Source organism: Mus pahari, chromosome 4, assembly GCF_900095145.1.
Source record: "Mus pahari chromosome 4, PAHARI_EIJ_v1.1, whole genome shotgun sequence".
NCBI lineage: Eukaryota > Metazoa > Chordata > Mammalia > Rodentia > Muridae > Mus > Mus pahari.
The window spans coordinates 129,961,232-129,979,516 of NC_034593.1; the positions used below are offsets into that span (position 1 = coordinate 129,961,232).

Consider the following 18,285-nt stretch of genomic DNA (forward strand, 5'->3'; position numbering starts at 1 on the left):
GTAGAATTCTGCACTAAAACCATCTGGCTCTTTTTTTTTTTTTTTTTTTTTTTTTTTTTTTTCTTTTCTTTTTTTGGTTAGGAGACTTTTGATAACTGCTTCTATTTCCGTAGGAGTTTTAGGACTGGTTAAATCATTTATCTGATCTTCATTTAAGTGCTATCCATTTAGGAAGTCATTCAATATCATTCATTTCATTTAGATTTTCCAGTTTTGTGGAGTATAGGCTGTTGACGTAATACTTAAGGTTTCTTAGGATTTCCTCAGTGTCTGTTGTTGTCTTCCTTTTCACTTCTTTTTTTGTTACTATGGATCCTGTCTCTCTGTTTCTTAGTTAGTTTGGATAACAGTCTGTCTATGTTGTTGATTCTCTCAAAGAACCAGCCCTTTATTTTGTTGAGTCTTTGCATTGTTCTCTTTGTTTGTAATTGATTGATTTCAACCTGAATTTGATTATTTCCTGCCATGTACTCCTCTTGGGTGTGTTTGCTTTCTTTTTTCTAGACTTTTAAGGTGTACTTTTAAATTGCTAGTATGAGAATTATCTAATTTCTTTATGAAGGCACTCAGGGCTATGAATTTTCCTCTTAGGACTGCCTTCATTGTGTCCCATAAGTTTGGATAGGTTGTGCCTATATTTTCATTGAATTCTAGGAAGTCTTTCATTTCTTTATTTCTTTCCTGACCAAGTGATCATTGAGTAGGGAGTTGTTCAGTTTCCATTAGTTTTTAGGCTTTCTGTTGTTTCTGTTGTTGTTAAAGTCTAGCTTTAATCCATGATGGTCTGATAAGATACAAGAAGTGATTTCAATTATCTTGTATATGTTAGATGCTTGCTTTGTGAGCCACTATATGGTCTATTTTGGAGAAGGTTTCATGAAGTATTGATAAAAAAAATACTTTTTTGTGTTTGGGTGAAAAGTTCTATAGATAGGAAAATCACTGAAGGATGAAACCAGACTCAGTTAGTACACATAGAAAAAGAGCATTTATTCTGCAGAAATGACTAGCATGAAAGGTTTACACATGATTCAAAATGGCAACATCTGCAGATACATTCCAGTTCCTTTTACAACAGGACTTCTTAATTGCTTCTGAGATAACAGCAGACTTCTAAGACTTAGGGCATGTTCCAAGGTGTTACAGAAATCATTAAACAAAGGTCATAAAGAAGATATACCCCACAGGACCCAGAAGCAAAAACAGGAGATAAGATATTGACTGAGGTTGTCAAAACAAGACATTAAGGATGGCTTAGTTATAGTTTTAAACTTCCCATGACCCTGCAAAGGGAAAGTTAAGCCAGATAATTTTTCCTAGTGTATATGTATATAGGCATTCTCTGTTATAACCTCTTACTTAATTAATTATCTGAATATGCAAACTTGCAGTGAGCTTTTACTATGTGAACACTAGCTTAGAGAGTTGTACAAGACAAAAGGCAGAGATAAGTCCCCCTTTCCCTTTCTCGCTGAAACTTCAATTTAGAGAAGCTCAAATGAAGCTTTACCTAGCCTCCTACTGTGTCACATTGAGGTGCTAACTGGAGGCTGGGGAAGCCAGCCTTAAGGGACTAGGTCAGTAGGATCAACTGTAGAACAGCAGAAGCAGAATACCTTTCACCTAAGATAGATAGGAAATGGTCAAATGGTCCATGGTTTGGTTTCTCAATGCGATATGAGTAATGACTGCCTCACTGTTAGGTCCATTTGATTCATAACCTCAGTTTCCTTATTTCTCTGTTTAGTTCCTGTCTCGATAACATGTCCTTTGGTGAAAGTGGGATGTTGAAACTCCCACTATTAATGTGTGGGGTTTGATGTGTGGTTTAAGCTTTAGTAATGTTTCTTTTACGAATGTGGGTGCCCTTGCATTTGGAGCATGTTTGTTCAATATTGAGAAGTCATCCTGGTGGATTTTTCCTTTTATGAGTATGAAGTGTCCTTCCCAGCTCTTTTGATTAATTTTGGTTGCAAGTGTATTGTATTAGATATGAGAATGACTACTCCAGCCTGTTTCTTGGGTACGTTTTCTTGGAGAACTTTTTTACAGCCCTTTACCTGGTTCTTTATTCTTCTGTGGACCTGGATGTTTTTTTGTTAGGCAGGCCTGATGGAGGCCAGCAGAGTTGGCTGCACTATTTTAATTTTCAGTTCCCAGTGGTCCAATCAACAATGTATATGGGGAGGCTGAGGCATAGGTTCACAAGGTCAAGGCTTGACTGAGTTGTGAATGGAGACTCTGTGCTCCATCCTCCCCACCCTCAATCCAAGGGCAATAACATACCATCCCCCAATGGCAGGATATCATTCACAAACTGTATTATATTCTCATTCCCTCACTGCTCTTTTTCCTTTAAGTCTGCTTATTGCTAAATGAAGCTCTTTATCAGGATATGTCTATTAAACTGTAGATTTCAATTGCAAATTCTCCTCAGGTGTTATCTGGGATTTCTGTGATAGAATCCTCAAATAACTTATCCAGGACTATAATTTTCTCCTGTGCTAAATAGAGTAATTGTAATATCTACATGTAAAATGACTTTTTGCATCATATTCTATGACATAAAATTCAACTCTTAATTTTTTATATTGAATGGGATCTGTAGAAATTTTGTGTCTACCACACCTAGAATGCTCTTATCTCTGAAAGCATCTTAAAGAGTAGAGTCAGTCCTAAACTTTTAAGCAAAGTGGTTAAATGCTCAAATTGCCCATAACATCTTGTTTTCTGGGCATTCCTCCACATCTACACTAACCCTCCACTGTTGTTAATGAAACTGCCTGAGCATTGAAGACCCACTTGCTTCAATATGTCTTCTGTCTTGGTTACTACAACTGGGACAAGTACTAAATTCCTTGATTGAACACCTGCCCTGATTCTGATTCAAGTAGTGACATTCCATTTTGTTTAAGCCCCCTTTTATCACCTTCTTTCATGTGTTTGAGAATTTGCGCAGCACAGCTTAGAGATGAGGCAAAGAAGAACAGGCAAGCTAGTGCTGATTTTACAGAAAATTGTGTTTTACATGAGTCAAAGGACGTAAGAACTGGACTTGAGTGCTTTAGGCCACTGGTGTTCAGAACTGTCAGTCTACATTTCTAAAGCTGGAGAAAGAAATATGCGTGTGTGCTTGTGTGTGTGTGTGTGTGTGTGTGTGTGTGTGTATACAAGACAGGGGAGAGAAATTATGGAAGTTAAAGAAGGAAAAGACTTTTGAGAAAAACGTCAAAATTCCCCCAGGGTTTAGTGTATCTACCAAAGGAGAGTCTGTGAGAGTCTGAAGAATGTGGGATGGGATGCCATTGAAGTTCAATTTCCATCTCCATTTTAGGAACAGGAAAGACTTCTCAGGGAAGGATTCCGGAATGAGAGCATGCTACTACGTCAAGAGATAGAGAATATCAAGAACATGCCTCCACCTTCACCATGCACCATACTTTAAAATTCGAACAGACTAGAGCACTATACCCTGTTTCCACTCATCAAGGAATAAACTTCGGGGACAGCTTTGGACTGTGATGCAGCTTGGCACTGAACTAGACTTGAAGACAATGACACTTTATTGGGAAGAAGGGAGAAATAAAGTTAACAACGTGGAGTTTATATGTGAAAGGGATGTTTGGCTTATGAAGTGACTCAGTTCATGTTTATGTTAGAAGCAAAGATTCATGTGATTTTTTTAATTGGATCTTATATTTGATATTGTAAACATGTACTCTGTATACATATTAAATCATATTGTTGGGATTTGCTTTTACAACATAGTGATATAGCAGCTCTGTTTGGTTAGACCTTTTTGTATCACACATACCCCTTCTGGATATTCTTAGTCTTGTGCTCATAAGGAATTTAAAGATTTAGCTTGCCCTAAGCTGGGATTGGCATGTTGTAAACATGATAAATTCTGAACAAATCCATAGGACACAGCTCCTAGGATCTCATGCTGTCTGCAGACATTGGTTCCCAGGGTAGACAATGGGCAGGGCTCAATGTGGGGAGGCTCTGTGGTTGCTGGATGAACAGAGAAACTCAATGGAGAGTGGGAGAAAAGTCCCCTCCAGGCAGAATGCATGTGTGAGTGGGAGTAGTACCTCCCCCATTTAGAGAACTTCTTGATTCTTTCTTGCTCCAGCCTTCAGTGTTTCCTTTCTAATCTCCCTTTTTAATTTTTAAAAACACTTTCTCCTTCTAAGAGTTGTAGAATGACTTCCACAATCACAGAATGGAGAACTCAAAAAAAATTTCATTCTGTTCTTCTGAGGCTCATGACCACAGTGCCACCTCTTGTGAAACCAAGCTTCATTTTTATCTTTCTTTTGCTGCTATGACATAATTTGTAAGTCTCTGAGGATAAATGCCTTCTACAATGTGGCAGAAGCACTGGTTTAGTGAAAGCTCTTAATAAAAATGATCAAGCTTATCATAATTGTTTCAAGTGCATGCTATACATTGTTCATAATGTAAGAAAAGCCTCTCCTAAATTTTTGTAAGAGGGGATAGCATTAGAAGACTCTTAGCTGTCACAAGTCTCCCAATGATGAGGGGTTCAGCTCTGCAGCTGAACATTCAGAATAACAGTACCACACAAAGGAAATGTCACAGTCTTTACTCTTGTGGAATACAGAAACACAAAGGTACTTTCTGTATAATTATTTTCTGTTGGTGGCATTAAACCCAGGGCTTTTAGAAAACACTTCTGGTGGTACATTAACTTATAGCATAAGAGTGGGTGGTGTGGTGTTTCTGTAGTATACGTTTGAGTGCATGCTCATATCATGTGTGCTTTTAGAAAGAACTCAACGCTTGTACTCAGAGTCTGGCCTATTTTGTGATCTGTGCTAAGTCCCTGGAAGGTTTTAAGTACTAGTCAGTGGGTAGATCAGCATAAGGATAAATTAGGCATCTTTAGAACTTCAAAGCACAGTTTGGGACACTGTTCAAAGCCACAGTGCCAGTGGCTTGTCAACTCCATGGTCATTCCCAGCCTGAGTTCAGAGACTCACAGATGTCTGTCTCAGTTTTGACAGTGGCTTCCCTCAGCTTCTGAGAGATGTTATTTACACTCAGTGGTTTAGTGTCAGGACTCTGACTCACTTGTTTCTAAGAAACATGCTACAAATGACTGGAAACTCTGCCCCTTTAAGCTTAGAACCCTCCCCCCCCCCAAATATTCCCTTTTGTTTACTCTTAAATTTCACATGATTGACAAATATTCAAGTGGTGCTAAAATTGTTTTGGGATTGTACATAATGTTAATAGCGATTATTCTAGTCCAAAAGACAAATGAACAAACAAGCTTAGCTGATTTCCCAGCATTTGAAGTGTTTAAAGGAACTCAGATTCACTTTCACTTTCAGTGATTTTTCTTCCTCCCTCCTTCCCTCTGTCTCCCCCATCTCTTTCTCCTTCCTTTCCCTCTCCTTGTTCCTTCCTATTCTAACCTTTTTCTTTCTATTTTTACTCTTTCATAGTACAGAGAAATGATTTTTAAATGATTTATGTTCACTTCTGAATTGCACAATCGCTTGCTAACTTTGTGTAACAAGGTGGGGCTGGCAACCTCACAGAACTAACACTAATGGACATTAAAGGACTGAAACATAAGAGAATGATGTCAAACACACCCTTTTCGCCCTGCATTTTGAAACACCCACAAGAAACTGCACCATTTATCAATCTCTACCTGAGAAATCCTGAGGCCCTCCTCCCATGAGCAGAGCCCTCATTCCTGCTGTGGTGGTTGAGTCATGCCTCCACCCACCCACCCCAGTTAGGAAGTCTTTTAGTTTCACTTTCATTGTCTTATGCATCGCTCAAATAAAGAGCAGACTCCTCACAAGTTCTCTGGCAACAATCTGGAACTTCCTGGGTCACTACAGAGTCTATGTCACAGTGCCTATGAGAGAGGATAGAGACTCCGCAGGCAGACTCGGAGGCAAAGCTGACAGACATTGAAAGACTGCTTCTTCTCTAAAGGATTTCTCTTCAGGTAAGACAGAGGCAGGGGTGGGAAACTTTACCAGACTGCTGGTTTACCCTAACAAGAGGAGGCTGAAACCAGCACAGATGTGTGTGGGCCAGGGCAGGGTGACAGAGACAGCCTTTACCCTAAATGTCCCTGTCCCTACTAGGGCAAATTAATTAAACTCTGGGGAAGAAGACTTCACACTGAGAGCATAAGTGCTTTGAGGTTCATATTGCTTTCTCGGTGCCATTTTAGATCATCCTTACTATCTAATGAAACTCAGACAAAATCCCTGAACTTGTTGCCAGTACCTACCTAAATAAGTTAGGCTGCTTGGAATTTATAAAAAGGGACAGTTCTCCCATTGAAAATCTATTGAGCTACAATATCTTTGTGTATACTATTTTGAATACACATACATTATTTATTCCTTGAGAACATCATATATGTGATGTGTTTTTGATTGTATATAATCCCTACTCTTTCCTCCATCTCCTCTCACCCATCCCTCAGTTTCATATCCTCATTTAATCAAGTTACTGCAGCTCATTCAAATGTGGGCATACCGCCACCTAGTGGAATTTGGGTGACGTAACAGGGGCCATATTACAGAAGAAAACCAACCCTGGAGTCTGTAGCAGCCATTAACTGCCATTGTCATCTCAGTTATGCTCTGGACTTCCAGGGACTCTCACCAATCTATGGTAGAGTTTTGACTGCTGGATTTTATGCATGTTTTCTTTTTTCTTTTGTTTTGATTCCAAAATAGTGTATCTGTGTAGCCCTGGCTGTCCTGAAACTCACTGTGTAGACCAGGCTGTCCTCAAACTCAGAGATCCATGTGCCTTTGCTTCCCAAGTGCTGGATTGAAGGCGTGTGCCACTAACCACCTTTAAGCAGGTTTTCTATAGGCAGCCATAGCTGCTGTAACTTCATGAGTTCAAAGACTATATCATGTTCCAGAAAATACTGTTTCACCTTGAAGCAATGAATATACTCCATGTGATATTTTTGGCATAAATGCCACTGTGCACTGAAAGAAACCAAACCTTTGGGAGGAATTCTCAACTCTAGGGCAACATAGGAAAAATGTGAGCTGTGTCTGGAAGATTATGAGCTGGGTCTGGAAGACTATGTGGTAGTAGAGAGTACCACAGCACTGGGAATGTCATGGAAGTGTACAAGCCAAGCACAGAATCCAGCTGAGGGAGCCTCAGTGAACACGGGGAACAAGTCAGGCAACAAACTAAGGAATGGTCACAAAGTCCTAAGTCACACGGAATGAAATAAGTACTTAGCAGTCTATGATGCAACTGAATGAATGGATAGATGAATGAATGCAAGTAGGAACAATACTTCTACTTGCTGTTGAGCCCCCATTAATAAATATGCAGCATGATAAGAGTAGATAGTCCTCTGTAAGCAAATGCTAAAGTGGTTAATTTATAAACTTGAATTGTTAATAGATATTGAAAGTAGTGATGAAACTACATGAAGTATAGTGAAGTTGTATGTGCTGAGTGTCTTTCTAAAGGCTGCTTTAAATATATATATTTATACACATCTATACACATCTATATTTATACATATATATCTATATATACATATGCATTATATACACACACACATCTGTACCTACACAATACTATATGTATATATACCTACACCTACACACACACACACACACACACACACACACACACACACACACACGGAAGCAGTATTTGGTCATTTGGTAGTTCCAGTTGTTTTTGAGGAACCTCCTTCCTGTGGCCACTGCAGTTAACATTCTTAGCTGCAATTCGTAAGGCTTTCATTTCTACACCCTTAGAAGCACTTGTTATTGTTTTCTTAGTGCAGGATTATTCTCAGTGTGCTGAACCTCAATGCATTTTTTTACTTGTATTTCCCTGCTGATTAAACCCTAGACATTTCCCCTAAGTATTTATTTGCTGTTCAAGTGGTAATTTTGATTACAAAATAGTGAATAGTCCTTGGCCAGCAGCCCCTTAATCCAGAGACCGCATTCAAGAGCACTGTCAGAGCAAGTCATGTCCACACCATTCATCCTTTGATTTGATTAGTGATGATTGCAAGAATAACAGTTCTAGGATCTTCTTGCCCTGTATATACCAGTAGACTTTCAAGCTAACATTAAGGGAAAACCTAAAAAATTATCAAACTGAAGGGCACTCTACAAGGTACCTGCTATATAGTCCTCTAAGCCATAAAGGAAGGGAGGATAAAGGAAGATGGAGGATCTACTGAAGACGAGAAGAAGCTGAAGAGATGTGAGGAGAAAGCAGCGATCCTGCATTCGATCGGGAAGCAGAAAAAGGGCATTAGTGAAAAATCCGACTTAAGAAGCAGAGGAGTTGCAAGGTATGCAGCCTCATTAGGGCTGTTGTAAAAATGCTGCAAACCCAGTCATCCACTACACTCAGGATATGCAGGGTTCTGGGATTGGACAAAGCTGGAGAAATAGTATATGTCGCCTTTTGAACCCAGTACATAACTTTTCTGGTCCTCAATGAACTTCAAATTAGTTGTATTTAAATGGCAATAGTAGACCAATCTATAGGACAGCCATGCAGGGCCCCCAAACTCTTAGAAGTGTACATTTCAGAGAAGGAAAATTTCAGTACATAATATTTACTTCATCTAACTGACTAGAAATTGCAGTTCAATTTATCTGCTCCTTAGAGACAAAAAAGAAACCACCCTGGCCATGGCCTCAGAGATCCACATGTCAGAACCCATGTGCCTCATTGAGAACACTGAGGCTCAACTAGTGATCAACCAGGAGGCTCTGAGGATCCTGTCTGCCATCACTCAGCCTGTGGTGGTGGTGGCCATCGTGGGCCTCTACCGCACAGGCAAATCCTACCTGATGAACAAGCTGGCCGGGAAGAGAACAGGTGAGTGCCACCAACAAATCTGTGCTTGGTTCCTTCTGTTCACTCATGTCCCCAGCATCCTGAAAGCAGATGTGAGGAAAGAGTGTCAGAGAGAGGAGGACTAGGAAAAGATACTGCCTACCCACCAGTAGAACTTCTTGCTGTAGAGCCATCCTTACCCACTGGGTCTTTAAACAGTACCTTTGCTTTCTAAATGAAAGGAATAGTAGATGCATTTTAGAGAAAGAACTAATACATTCATTGAGAAAGTTAACTTCTTTTTTTTTATTATTTTATTTTAAAGACTAGGTTTCTCTATAGTCCTGGCTGTCCTGGAACTTGCTCTGTAGATCAGGCAGGCCTTGAACTCAGAGATCTGCTTGCCTGTGCCTCCCAAATGCTGGGATTAAAGGTGTGGGTCACCACCACCTTGCTAACTTCCTTAGGAATGAATTCTAAAACATTTTCTAGACTGTCAACATAGAAGGAACAAGAATCTAGCTCTAAGAAATGAATACATTGATCACCATTAGATATTACAAATTGCCTATTTCTAGGCTAGGAGTTCAATCAATACTTGAAGTCGTTTACTCTTTCAGATGTAACTATGTTATTTTTCAACTCAATATCAGGAAGCACCTTCATTTACTGCCCTGCCCATCCTATGCCCTTTCTGCCTTGTAGGCTTCTCGCTGGGCTCCACTGTGCAGTCTCACACCAAGGGCATCTGGATGTGGTGTGTGCCTCACCCCAAGAAGGCAGGGCAAACCCTAGTTCTGCTTGACACTGAGGGCCTTGAAGATGTTGAGAAGGTAAAATAAAATAAAATAAAAATTTTTCAGATGCTACTTGTAACTTGTCAATAGTTCACCTTGCAGTACACACCCCACTCCTGCATTTATGCTTCTGAAATATTAGATGTATGTGCTGTTCTACAAGTTTGTCTAAGAGCTGAGAAGAGCGGATCAGCCTTTAAATGACAGCTAACAATATTTTAGTCATTCTTCTGTCAAATCAAAATAGAATATTTTGGTTGAGATTGTAATGAAAACTTGAACTTGCCTATATGTGTTATAAACACAGCTAACTATTCAGTGTGGGACCATGATGAAAGTACAATGTTTCGAATTATCAAAGAATTAATAAAATATGTTTTTTAAATAGTCATTTCCACAAAGGACTGTCAGTAAGAGAATGACAATGCAAGATCTTCAACAATATCATTGTTTATGGAGAATCATGAGTTACTATCTGAGACAAAGAAAACACTTACTGAAAGACCTTACTGTCACCAGTGATAAAATGGCCCTTAACATATACAACATGTTCCGTGAGTGAAGCCCAGCATGCCAGTTTAGATTTTTGTAACTGACCAACATTATGACTTGTAAGTGTGAATGTCCTTCATGCTCTCATGTTCATGGATGTACATTGTTGTATTTGAATTATACAGCATGAGTTGAAGATTCATAAAATCATTGTATAGGTAGAAATGACTTACCTGTGATGTGAAAGCTGATGGGGGACAGACAAAGGCCTTCTTTGCCTAACTGAGTTGATGAACAGTCTCTTAGCCATGCTTCTTCACTCACTGGCCTGTAGGGTGACAACCAGAACGACTGCTGGATCTTTGCCTTGGCAGTCCTCCTCAGCAGCACCTTCATCTACAACAGCATAGGAACCATCAACCAGCAGGCCATGGACCAGCTGCAGTATCCTTTTGGCGTTCTCTAGCATAGTCCTAAACCTAGAAACAGCAGCATCAGTATTACATCAGTTAGATAGGCAGACAAGGACCTTAGTATTTTGAAGTTTTTAATTACCAAATCTGCTGAAGCTCCTCATGTGAGTTTGCCTCACTTTCCACTACAAATTCAAATTTCTTACATCATACATTGCCTTGGACAGAGTGGTACACTGCTGAGAGCATCCCTATCTAGCTCAGTATCCTGCATTTGTCCGTATCTTCAACATGATTCAGAACCAGTGTGCTCAATAGTCAGTGTTATCATTATCTCTAAATGTTAGTAATATCCTGACTGCCCAGTGGATACTATAGGTAATATTTATCTTGCAAACTCATCAAGGGATCTGAGCTAGAGATTGCTCTTTAGCCTGTACCTCCAGTGTCAGTTTTTAATGTTTCTGAAATCTACAGCTCAGTCACTTTTTTGTCCTCTGCCATCGGAAACATGATGACCTTTGAAGCCAGTGCCCTCAAACCACACCACCTCCTTTTATCAAACCCCTAGGACTAGCCCACTCTTCCTTGCTGAAGATTTTATTCCCTGCTGTTTGGAGTCTGTCAGCCAGTAGATACTAACTTTCACTATTCTCTCCTGGTTCATCCTCATGGTATCATTCCTTCCTCTCCCTTCCCAATTACCAACCCTAAGTCACTATCAATGCCACCAGCATATCCATGAACTTAACTTCAGGTATCATACTGCCTTCTAAGTATACTATGGATTCTATGCTCAACCAGAGGTCAGGTTATCTGACCCCTCAGTCACATTTCAAACATCAATTCTTTTCAGAACCACTTGCTTCTTGATCTAGAACTTCATCATTTCCTAATATTCCACTTTCCTCTCTCATCCATTTCCTTTGAGAACTCTGAATGTCAGCTCATCACTTCCTGCACTTTTCTTCATTCTTTCCTCCTAATCCCTAGGCAATATTACTCTGTCTGATGGGTTTCTGCACACTTATATTTCAGTCACCATCAAATTTCCATTTAAAACTGTGACAGAATTCAATTTTTTTCCTCTTCATATAGATCTTTAAGAGATGATTTCAATTCAAAATTTACAAAAACAATTCCCCAACTTTTCCCATTATAATACATTCCCACATGTTCCACAAAGTTGCTCTGTTCTAAACCTCATCTTGATCCTTTCCTTTATATCCCAGAAAGGATTCTCTCACAGATGTTTAAAACTCTTATCAGCATAGCTGTTTCCCTAGACCAGTCTCACTATCTTGCCTACATTGTTTCTAGTTCTAAGGCTCTTCCCCGATAGTCTCAACTGTCAGATGGAATTCTGATAGTGTGACCTTTTGAAATACTGCCATATCTACCTTCTCTACTTTCAAGATACACCGCTGGTTTCCTACTTAGTAGAATAAATCTTGAAACTTCTTACTTTAGCCTTCAAACTTACATATCCTGCCACTTATTTCCTTAGTGATTTTACCCTATGCTGTGGAGTTCATACACATGTTACATACACACTCATATTAGTCTATCACAGACATTCTGACTGCTATCTGGAATGTTACCCAAATAGAAGTCTCAGATGTTTCATTTCATTACTATTAATTGTGTTGTTAAGGCCTAGGTAACTGTTATCTAGATAGTCTACTATAAGAAAACTTTCTCATGTTTCTGCTGTTACGAGGAAACTTTTGAATGCCAAGGTTAACTATATATTCTGTTATGTTCTGTGCCCTTGGAAACCAATTATGATTGAAGTCAGTAGAACTGCTTTGTATAATTACCCACAATAAGCTTGGACCTGAAACAACAGCTAACCAACCAACAGCACTTGCTGACCTATGTATAAGCTTTTATAGTATTTGTCTTTATAAGCTGACCCTGGGATGGACCACAACATAAGACAGACACCTGCACCAATATAAGAAACAATTTAGCATAAGACTAATATGTTGAATAGTGATCTAGGAAAGTTTAAATTCCCAAGACCTCCCAGGGACCTGACATCCTACTTGGCAGAAAGAGACGTGTACATGGGTAACACATCCTGGTTGGCAAGTTAAGACACGAAGATGAAACAAGTCTTATCCTAGCAGACAAATTAAGACATGAATATTTGACAAGGCAAGTCCCCTGCCATGTGAGTAAAAAATGGGGTCTTGAGTCTAGCTAGCCACAGGGCTCGAGCCACTCATGGAGCTAGACACGGAACATTTTGACTGTGCTCAACCCCACGGCCCTGGTGGGCAGGCATGCAGGACCCTCCCCTCCTACTGTGGGGAAGGAGCAGTCTGAGGTCCCTGTGGAACCTGCTGGAATTGGCTCAGGGTCCCCAGAAGTGCATGAGGCAGAGGTCGACAGGTTCTCATGCTCTCGTGCTGTTTTATGTTTCAGAAGATCTGAGAAGAGTGCCCCCCCCCCNCCGCAGGCCGTCTCTGGCCTGGGGCTGAAGGGAAGGAAGAGGGCTCCAGCTGGTTACTGCAGGATCAGGGTCCTTGCCTTGCTCAGTCAGCGGCTTGCCTTGGGATGGTAGAAGCCATGGCTGGGAACACAGGGAGGACTCCTGAAGGAGGTTAGACATGCAGCTCGTTGGAGGAGGACTTGCTCCATTGCTCCAGCAGTGTGGGTCCCGATGAGAAAAGGCAGTCCATGGTTTTAAGATAGAAAAGGCAGATAGATAGATGGTTTATTATAGAAAGGCAGAGTGAGGGAGAAGAGTAGAGAAGTAGAGGCTGGACATGGCCATGTGGAGAGAAGAGGAAATTTTGGGGGAGCAGCAGGGCAAGAGGAGAGAGTAAGAGAATAAGAACAAGAGTGTAAGAGGGGGAGGAGGAAGCAAGCAGCCCCTATTACAGTGGGCAGAGCTACCTGGAGATTGCCAGGTAACTGTGGGGAGGAGCATACCTGGCTGTTGCCAGGTAACTGTAGGGGTGAAGTCCAGACAATACCAGGAGCTTGGGGTATTGCCTATGTGACTTATGGCCACACAACTCTCTGTAGGGGAGGAGGCCTGTGGGAGGCTGTAGCAGTGACAGGAGCCAGAGACCCTGGAGGCGGGACGGAACATCTGCCATCCCTTAGGGTCACCAGGGATCAAGGCCTGTGCTGGTTCAGGGACCAGGCTGTATGTGCACAACTTACTACCCCACACTGCCACAGTTGAATACCCCAACCAATGGGAGCAGGATAAGTATACAGCAAAGACGTGTTCCTAAGGCAATCCCCCTTTCCTGAAATCTTGATTGGTGAAATAACTTGACACAGATGTTTGTAGATTTTTTTATCTTTTTATTTATTTATTTATTTAATTATTTATTTATTATATGTAAGTACACTGTAGCTGTCTTCAGACACTCCAGAAGAGGGAGTCAGATCTTGTTACGGATGGATATGAGCCACCATGTGGTTGCTGGGATTTGAACTCCGGACCTTCAGAAGAGCAGTCGGGTGCTCTTACCCACTGAGCCATCTCACCAGCCCTAGATTTTTTATCTTAAAACCCCTTTAGAATCTGAACTCAATGTCATGGTTCAGTCTTGGGGTGTATGCTCTATAAACTATCCCTGTCTGACTGAGATCAGTGTTCCTGTGGTATGTGAGGCAATTCCTGGACCCCAACATGTGTGTGTTGATGCATATGAGCTGCTTGCTGAGACTAGAAGGATCACATTTCCTGAAACTTTAATTTCCCCAAGTAGCAAGCCACTGGGTACTAGGGACTGAACTCGGGTCTTCTGCAAGAATGTGAACTGCTCCTACCCACTGAGCCATCTCTCCAGCATCTCCACTGGGGCTTTCAGGGATGCTTTCTCTAATTCTATTACATTCCTGCTAACAAGTACTGCAGAAGGCACATGAAGATTTCATAGTAACTGGACACACACATTTATTCTTTAGCCTTTAGGCTAAGGCATTTTGCTACATGAAGATGGTAGTAAATATCTGAGATTTTAAAATTATTTACTTATTGTTTTTGTTTCTGTCTTTATCTGTTACACCATAAACTCTATGATGGTAGCATTCTTTCATTAATTTTAAAATGTATTCCCTTGAAGTGCCTGAGTTATAGTAGAGACTCAATAGATGTTGGTGAATGATTGAATTCTGTGAATGAATAAGCTAATGTCTTAGTTTGTTTTCTGTTTCTGCGATGAACATTATGGCCCAAAACAACTTGGAGATGAAAGAGTTACATGCTACAGTCTATCATCAAGGAAACCAACGCACAAACCAAGAGGCTAGAGCAAAGATCTTGAAGGATTTCTTCTTGCTTCATATACTTGCTAGGCTGCTTTTCTTATACAGCCTGGGACTACCTGCATAGGGATGGCACCACATATTGTGGGCTGGGCCTTCCTGCATCAATCGGTAGTTGAGAAAATGTCTCCCCGGACATGTCCACAGTCCTTGCTTACAGAGGTAACTTCTCAATTAAGGAATTTAATCAGTTGAGGTAATTACTCTTCCCAAGTGTCTCTAGTTATGTGAAATTGACAAAAATTGACCAATACAGCTAAACAAACAAACAAGAAAAACACATTAATTTGGGGAGGCACTGGTAGAATACTTATCATAAAATGATGAACGTTTTTCTAGTTTTCTTAACTGCGCATGCCAGCTATGTGACAGAGTTGACTGATCTTATCAAGTCAAAGTCATCCCCTGATGACGGGATAGACGACTCTGCTAACTTCGTGGGCTTCTTTCCCACCTTTGTGTGGGCTCTGAGAGATTTCTCCCTGGATCTGGAGGTTAACGGAAAACCTGTCACTTCTGATGAGTACCTGGAACATTCGCTGACCCTGAAAAAAGGTACCTGGAATTGGTGAAATGTTCTGAAATGAGCGGAAAACAATTTCATAAATTGGCAAAGGTCTTGAGTTTTTAGCTGAGTTATCCTAACTGTTGTTATAGGAAATGAAAACACAGCTTAGCAGAATCACTTGGACTCCATTTGAAATTTTACAAGCTACATCTTCTTAGAGAAAGGGTGTTTTCTTTCTCATGATTTTAAATTTTTGTGTTGCTCGTTCTTCATTAGCTATTTTATGGCTTACATAGGCTTTGTGAAAGTAACAGAAGTGGAAGAGTCATATATAGAAATAATTCATTGGAAGTTTATTGCATCTAATTCTAATTCTGGCAGGAGCTGATAAGAAAACTAAAAACTTTAATGAGCCTCGACTGTGCATCAGGAAATTCTTTCCAAAGAGGAAGTGCTTCATCTTTGACAGGCCCGCTCAGAGGACGCAACTTGGCAAACTGGAGATGCTGCGGGAGGAGGAGCTGTGTCACGAATTTGTAGAACAAGTTGCAGAATTCACCTCATACATCTTCAGCTACTCTTCTGTCAAGACTCTGTCTGGTGGCATCATAGTCAATGGGCCACGTAAGTCATTCTTTTTACTTCTCACCTTGATTTTCCTTCTTCTTACTGTAGAGGATACTCAGGGAGCTACTTCAACTAGACTAAACATCATTAGTTGATGTCATTGAAAATGTAGTGCATGTATCACATGGTAGAATTTACTGGGTAATTAAAGCCATTTCTCACCATCTCATGTCTATAATAGCAAAAAGGGTAAAGAGAAAATAATTAGAACCTAATTCAACCCTAAAAGCCTTCTCATTTTTCCCATGTATAAAAAGAATTAATAAAAGTCAGGAAAAGTGAAGATACCATATTTATGTAGTTTGCCACTAAGGGCTAAAACTTTCATGTACAAAATGTTTAGTAGTGACTTTAAAGAGCCAGTTATTGAGTATAATGAGGAGTAAACAGATGTGCTTTCCATCCTTCTTCCAACACAACATTTCCAAAAGACACTTTAAAAGGAAACAAGCAAACAACCCCCAAATTCACAGTGAAAAATAACAATTCACATAACTAGGAGAAATGAGGAGCTCTTACTTGGGAGTCAGGTGTCTAGGCCAGTGGAACTTAAGTTGCTGGGGGTAGAGAACATGCTGCTCTTTAAGCTGATAAGAGTCACCCAGAAGGACAGAGCATAACATAACAGAAGAAGAAACAGAGTGGAACACAACTTTCCAACTTCAAGAAAGTAAGAGTCAGCTGACTGAAAGAAGAGAGTGGAGAGAGAGAGAGAGAGAGAGAGAGAGAGAGAGAGAGAGAGAGAGAGAGAGAGAGAGAGAGAGAGAGAGAGAGAGAGAGAGAGAGCCACACTGAAGAAGTGTGGAAGGATGGTGTCCTGAAAGGACAGGGACATGACTGAAGAACATCACCATGGGTTCTAAGCTCTATGGGGATTTGGCAGATAGGGATTCTGGGAGGACAAGGTAAGTCTTTCTGGTCTACATGCCTAGATCACTTGAATGTTCTGCATACAACACGCTGTGGTGCTCCAAAGGGCAGGTCAGATACCTGGAGTGTGATGTTTTTAATCCATCAGCAAAGCTCTGAGAAAACACAGCTGATCTCCTCATCAATGTACAGTTGGTGGGAGAGCATCTGGGTTGATCTATTATATGGACCAGAGATAGGATTGGAAGGAGTCAGCATTTTAAAAATACCACAACAATAAAGTCAGCAGAAGTGGCAAAGCTCTCATTTTGTCTTTTATTTTTTTGCTTTTTTAAAATTTATTTTATTAGATATTTTCTTCATTTACATTTCAAATGCTATCCTGAATGTCCCCTATCCCCTACCCTCGCCCTGCTCCCCTACCCACTCACTCCCACTTCTTGGTCCTGGCGTCCCCTCTAAGGGGCATATAAAGTTTGCAAGACCAAGGGGCTTCTCTTACCAATGATGGCTCAGTACACCATCTTCTGCTACATATGCAGCTAGAGACCCGAGCTCTGGGGGTACTGGTTAGTTCATATTGTTGTTCCACTTATAGGGTTGCAGACACCTCAGCTCCTTGGGTACTTCCTCTAGCTCCGCCATTGGGGGCCCTGTGTTCCATCCAACAGCTGACTGTGAGCATCCACTTCTGTGTTTGCCAGGCACTGGCATAACCTCATAAGAGGCCGCTATATCAGGGTTCCTTCAGCAGAATCTTTCTGGCATGTGCAATAGTGTCTGGATTTGGTGGCTGATGATGGGATGGATTCCCGAATGGGGTTGTCTCTGGATAGTCCATCCTTTAATCTTAGCTCCAAACTTTGTCTCTGTTACTCCTTTTATGGGTATTTTGTTTCCTATTCTAAGGAGGAATGAAGTATCCACACGATGGTCTTCCTTCTTGTTGGTTTTCTTGTGTTTTGCAAAATGTATCTTGGGTATTCTAAGTTTCTGGGCTAATATCCACTTATCAGTGAGTGCATATCTAGTAACTTCTTTTGTAATTGGGTTACCTCACTAAGGATGATATCCTCCAGATATATCCATTTGCCCAAAAAAATCATGAACTCATGTTTTTAATAGCTGAGCAGTACTCCATTGTGTAAATGTACCACAGTTTCTGTATCCATTCCTCCATTGAGGGACATCTGGGTTCTTTCCAGCTTCTGGCGATTATTAATAAGGCTGCTATGAAGATAGTGGAGCATGTGTCCTTATTACCAGTTGGAACATCTTCTGGGTATATGCCCAGAGAAGTTATTACTGGATCTTCCGGTAGTGCTATGTCCAATTTTCTGAGGAACCACCAGACTGATTTCCATAGTGGTTGCACAAGCTTGCAATCCCACCAGNAATGGAGGAGTGTTCTTCTTTCTCCACATCCTCTCCAGCATCTGCT

The 18,285-nt window shown here is 40.7% G+C and overlaps 2 protein-coding genes across 2 annotated transcripts in view; both read left to right on the forward strand.

Moving 5' to 3' along the window:
• LOC110320255 (guanylate-binding protein 1) overlaps positions 1-3,445 on the forward strand; it is a 19,518-nt gene extending 16,073 nt beyond the window's left edge. Inside the window, exon 10 of the mRNA XM_021196161.1 lies at positions 3,335-3,445. Within this exon, the coding sequence (XP_021051820.1) occupies positions 3,335-3,445 (111 nt within the window). The remainder of the gene's footprint in view (positions 1-3,334) is intronic.
• Positions 3,446-5,823: 2,378 nt separating this feature from the next.
• LOC110320126 (guanylate-binding protein 2) overlaps positions 5,824-18,285 on the forward strand; it is a 19,492-nt gene continuing 7,030 nt past the window's right edge. Inside the window, exons 1-6 of the mRNA XM_021196037.2 lie at positions 5,824-5,992; positions 8,672-8,886; positions 9,550-9,677; positions 10,468-10,577; positions 15,201-15,394; positions 15,729-15,971. Coding sequence (XP_021051696.1) covers positions 8,697-8,886; positions 9,550-9,677; positions 10,468-10,577; positions 15,201-15,394; positions 15,729-15,971 — 865 coding nt within the window. The 5' untranslated portion in view covers positions 5,824-5,992; positions 8,672-8,696. The remainder of the gene's footprint in view (positions 5,993-8,671; positions 8,887-9,549; positions 9,678-10,467; positions 10,578-15,200; positions 15,395-15,728; positions 15,972-18,285) is intronic.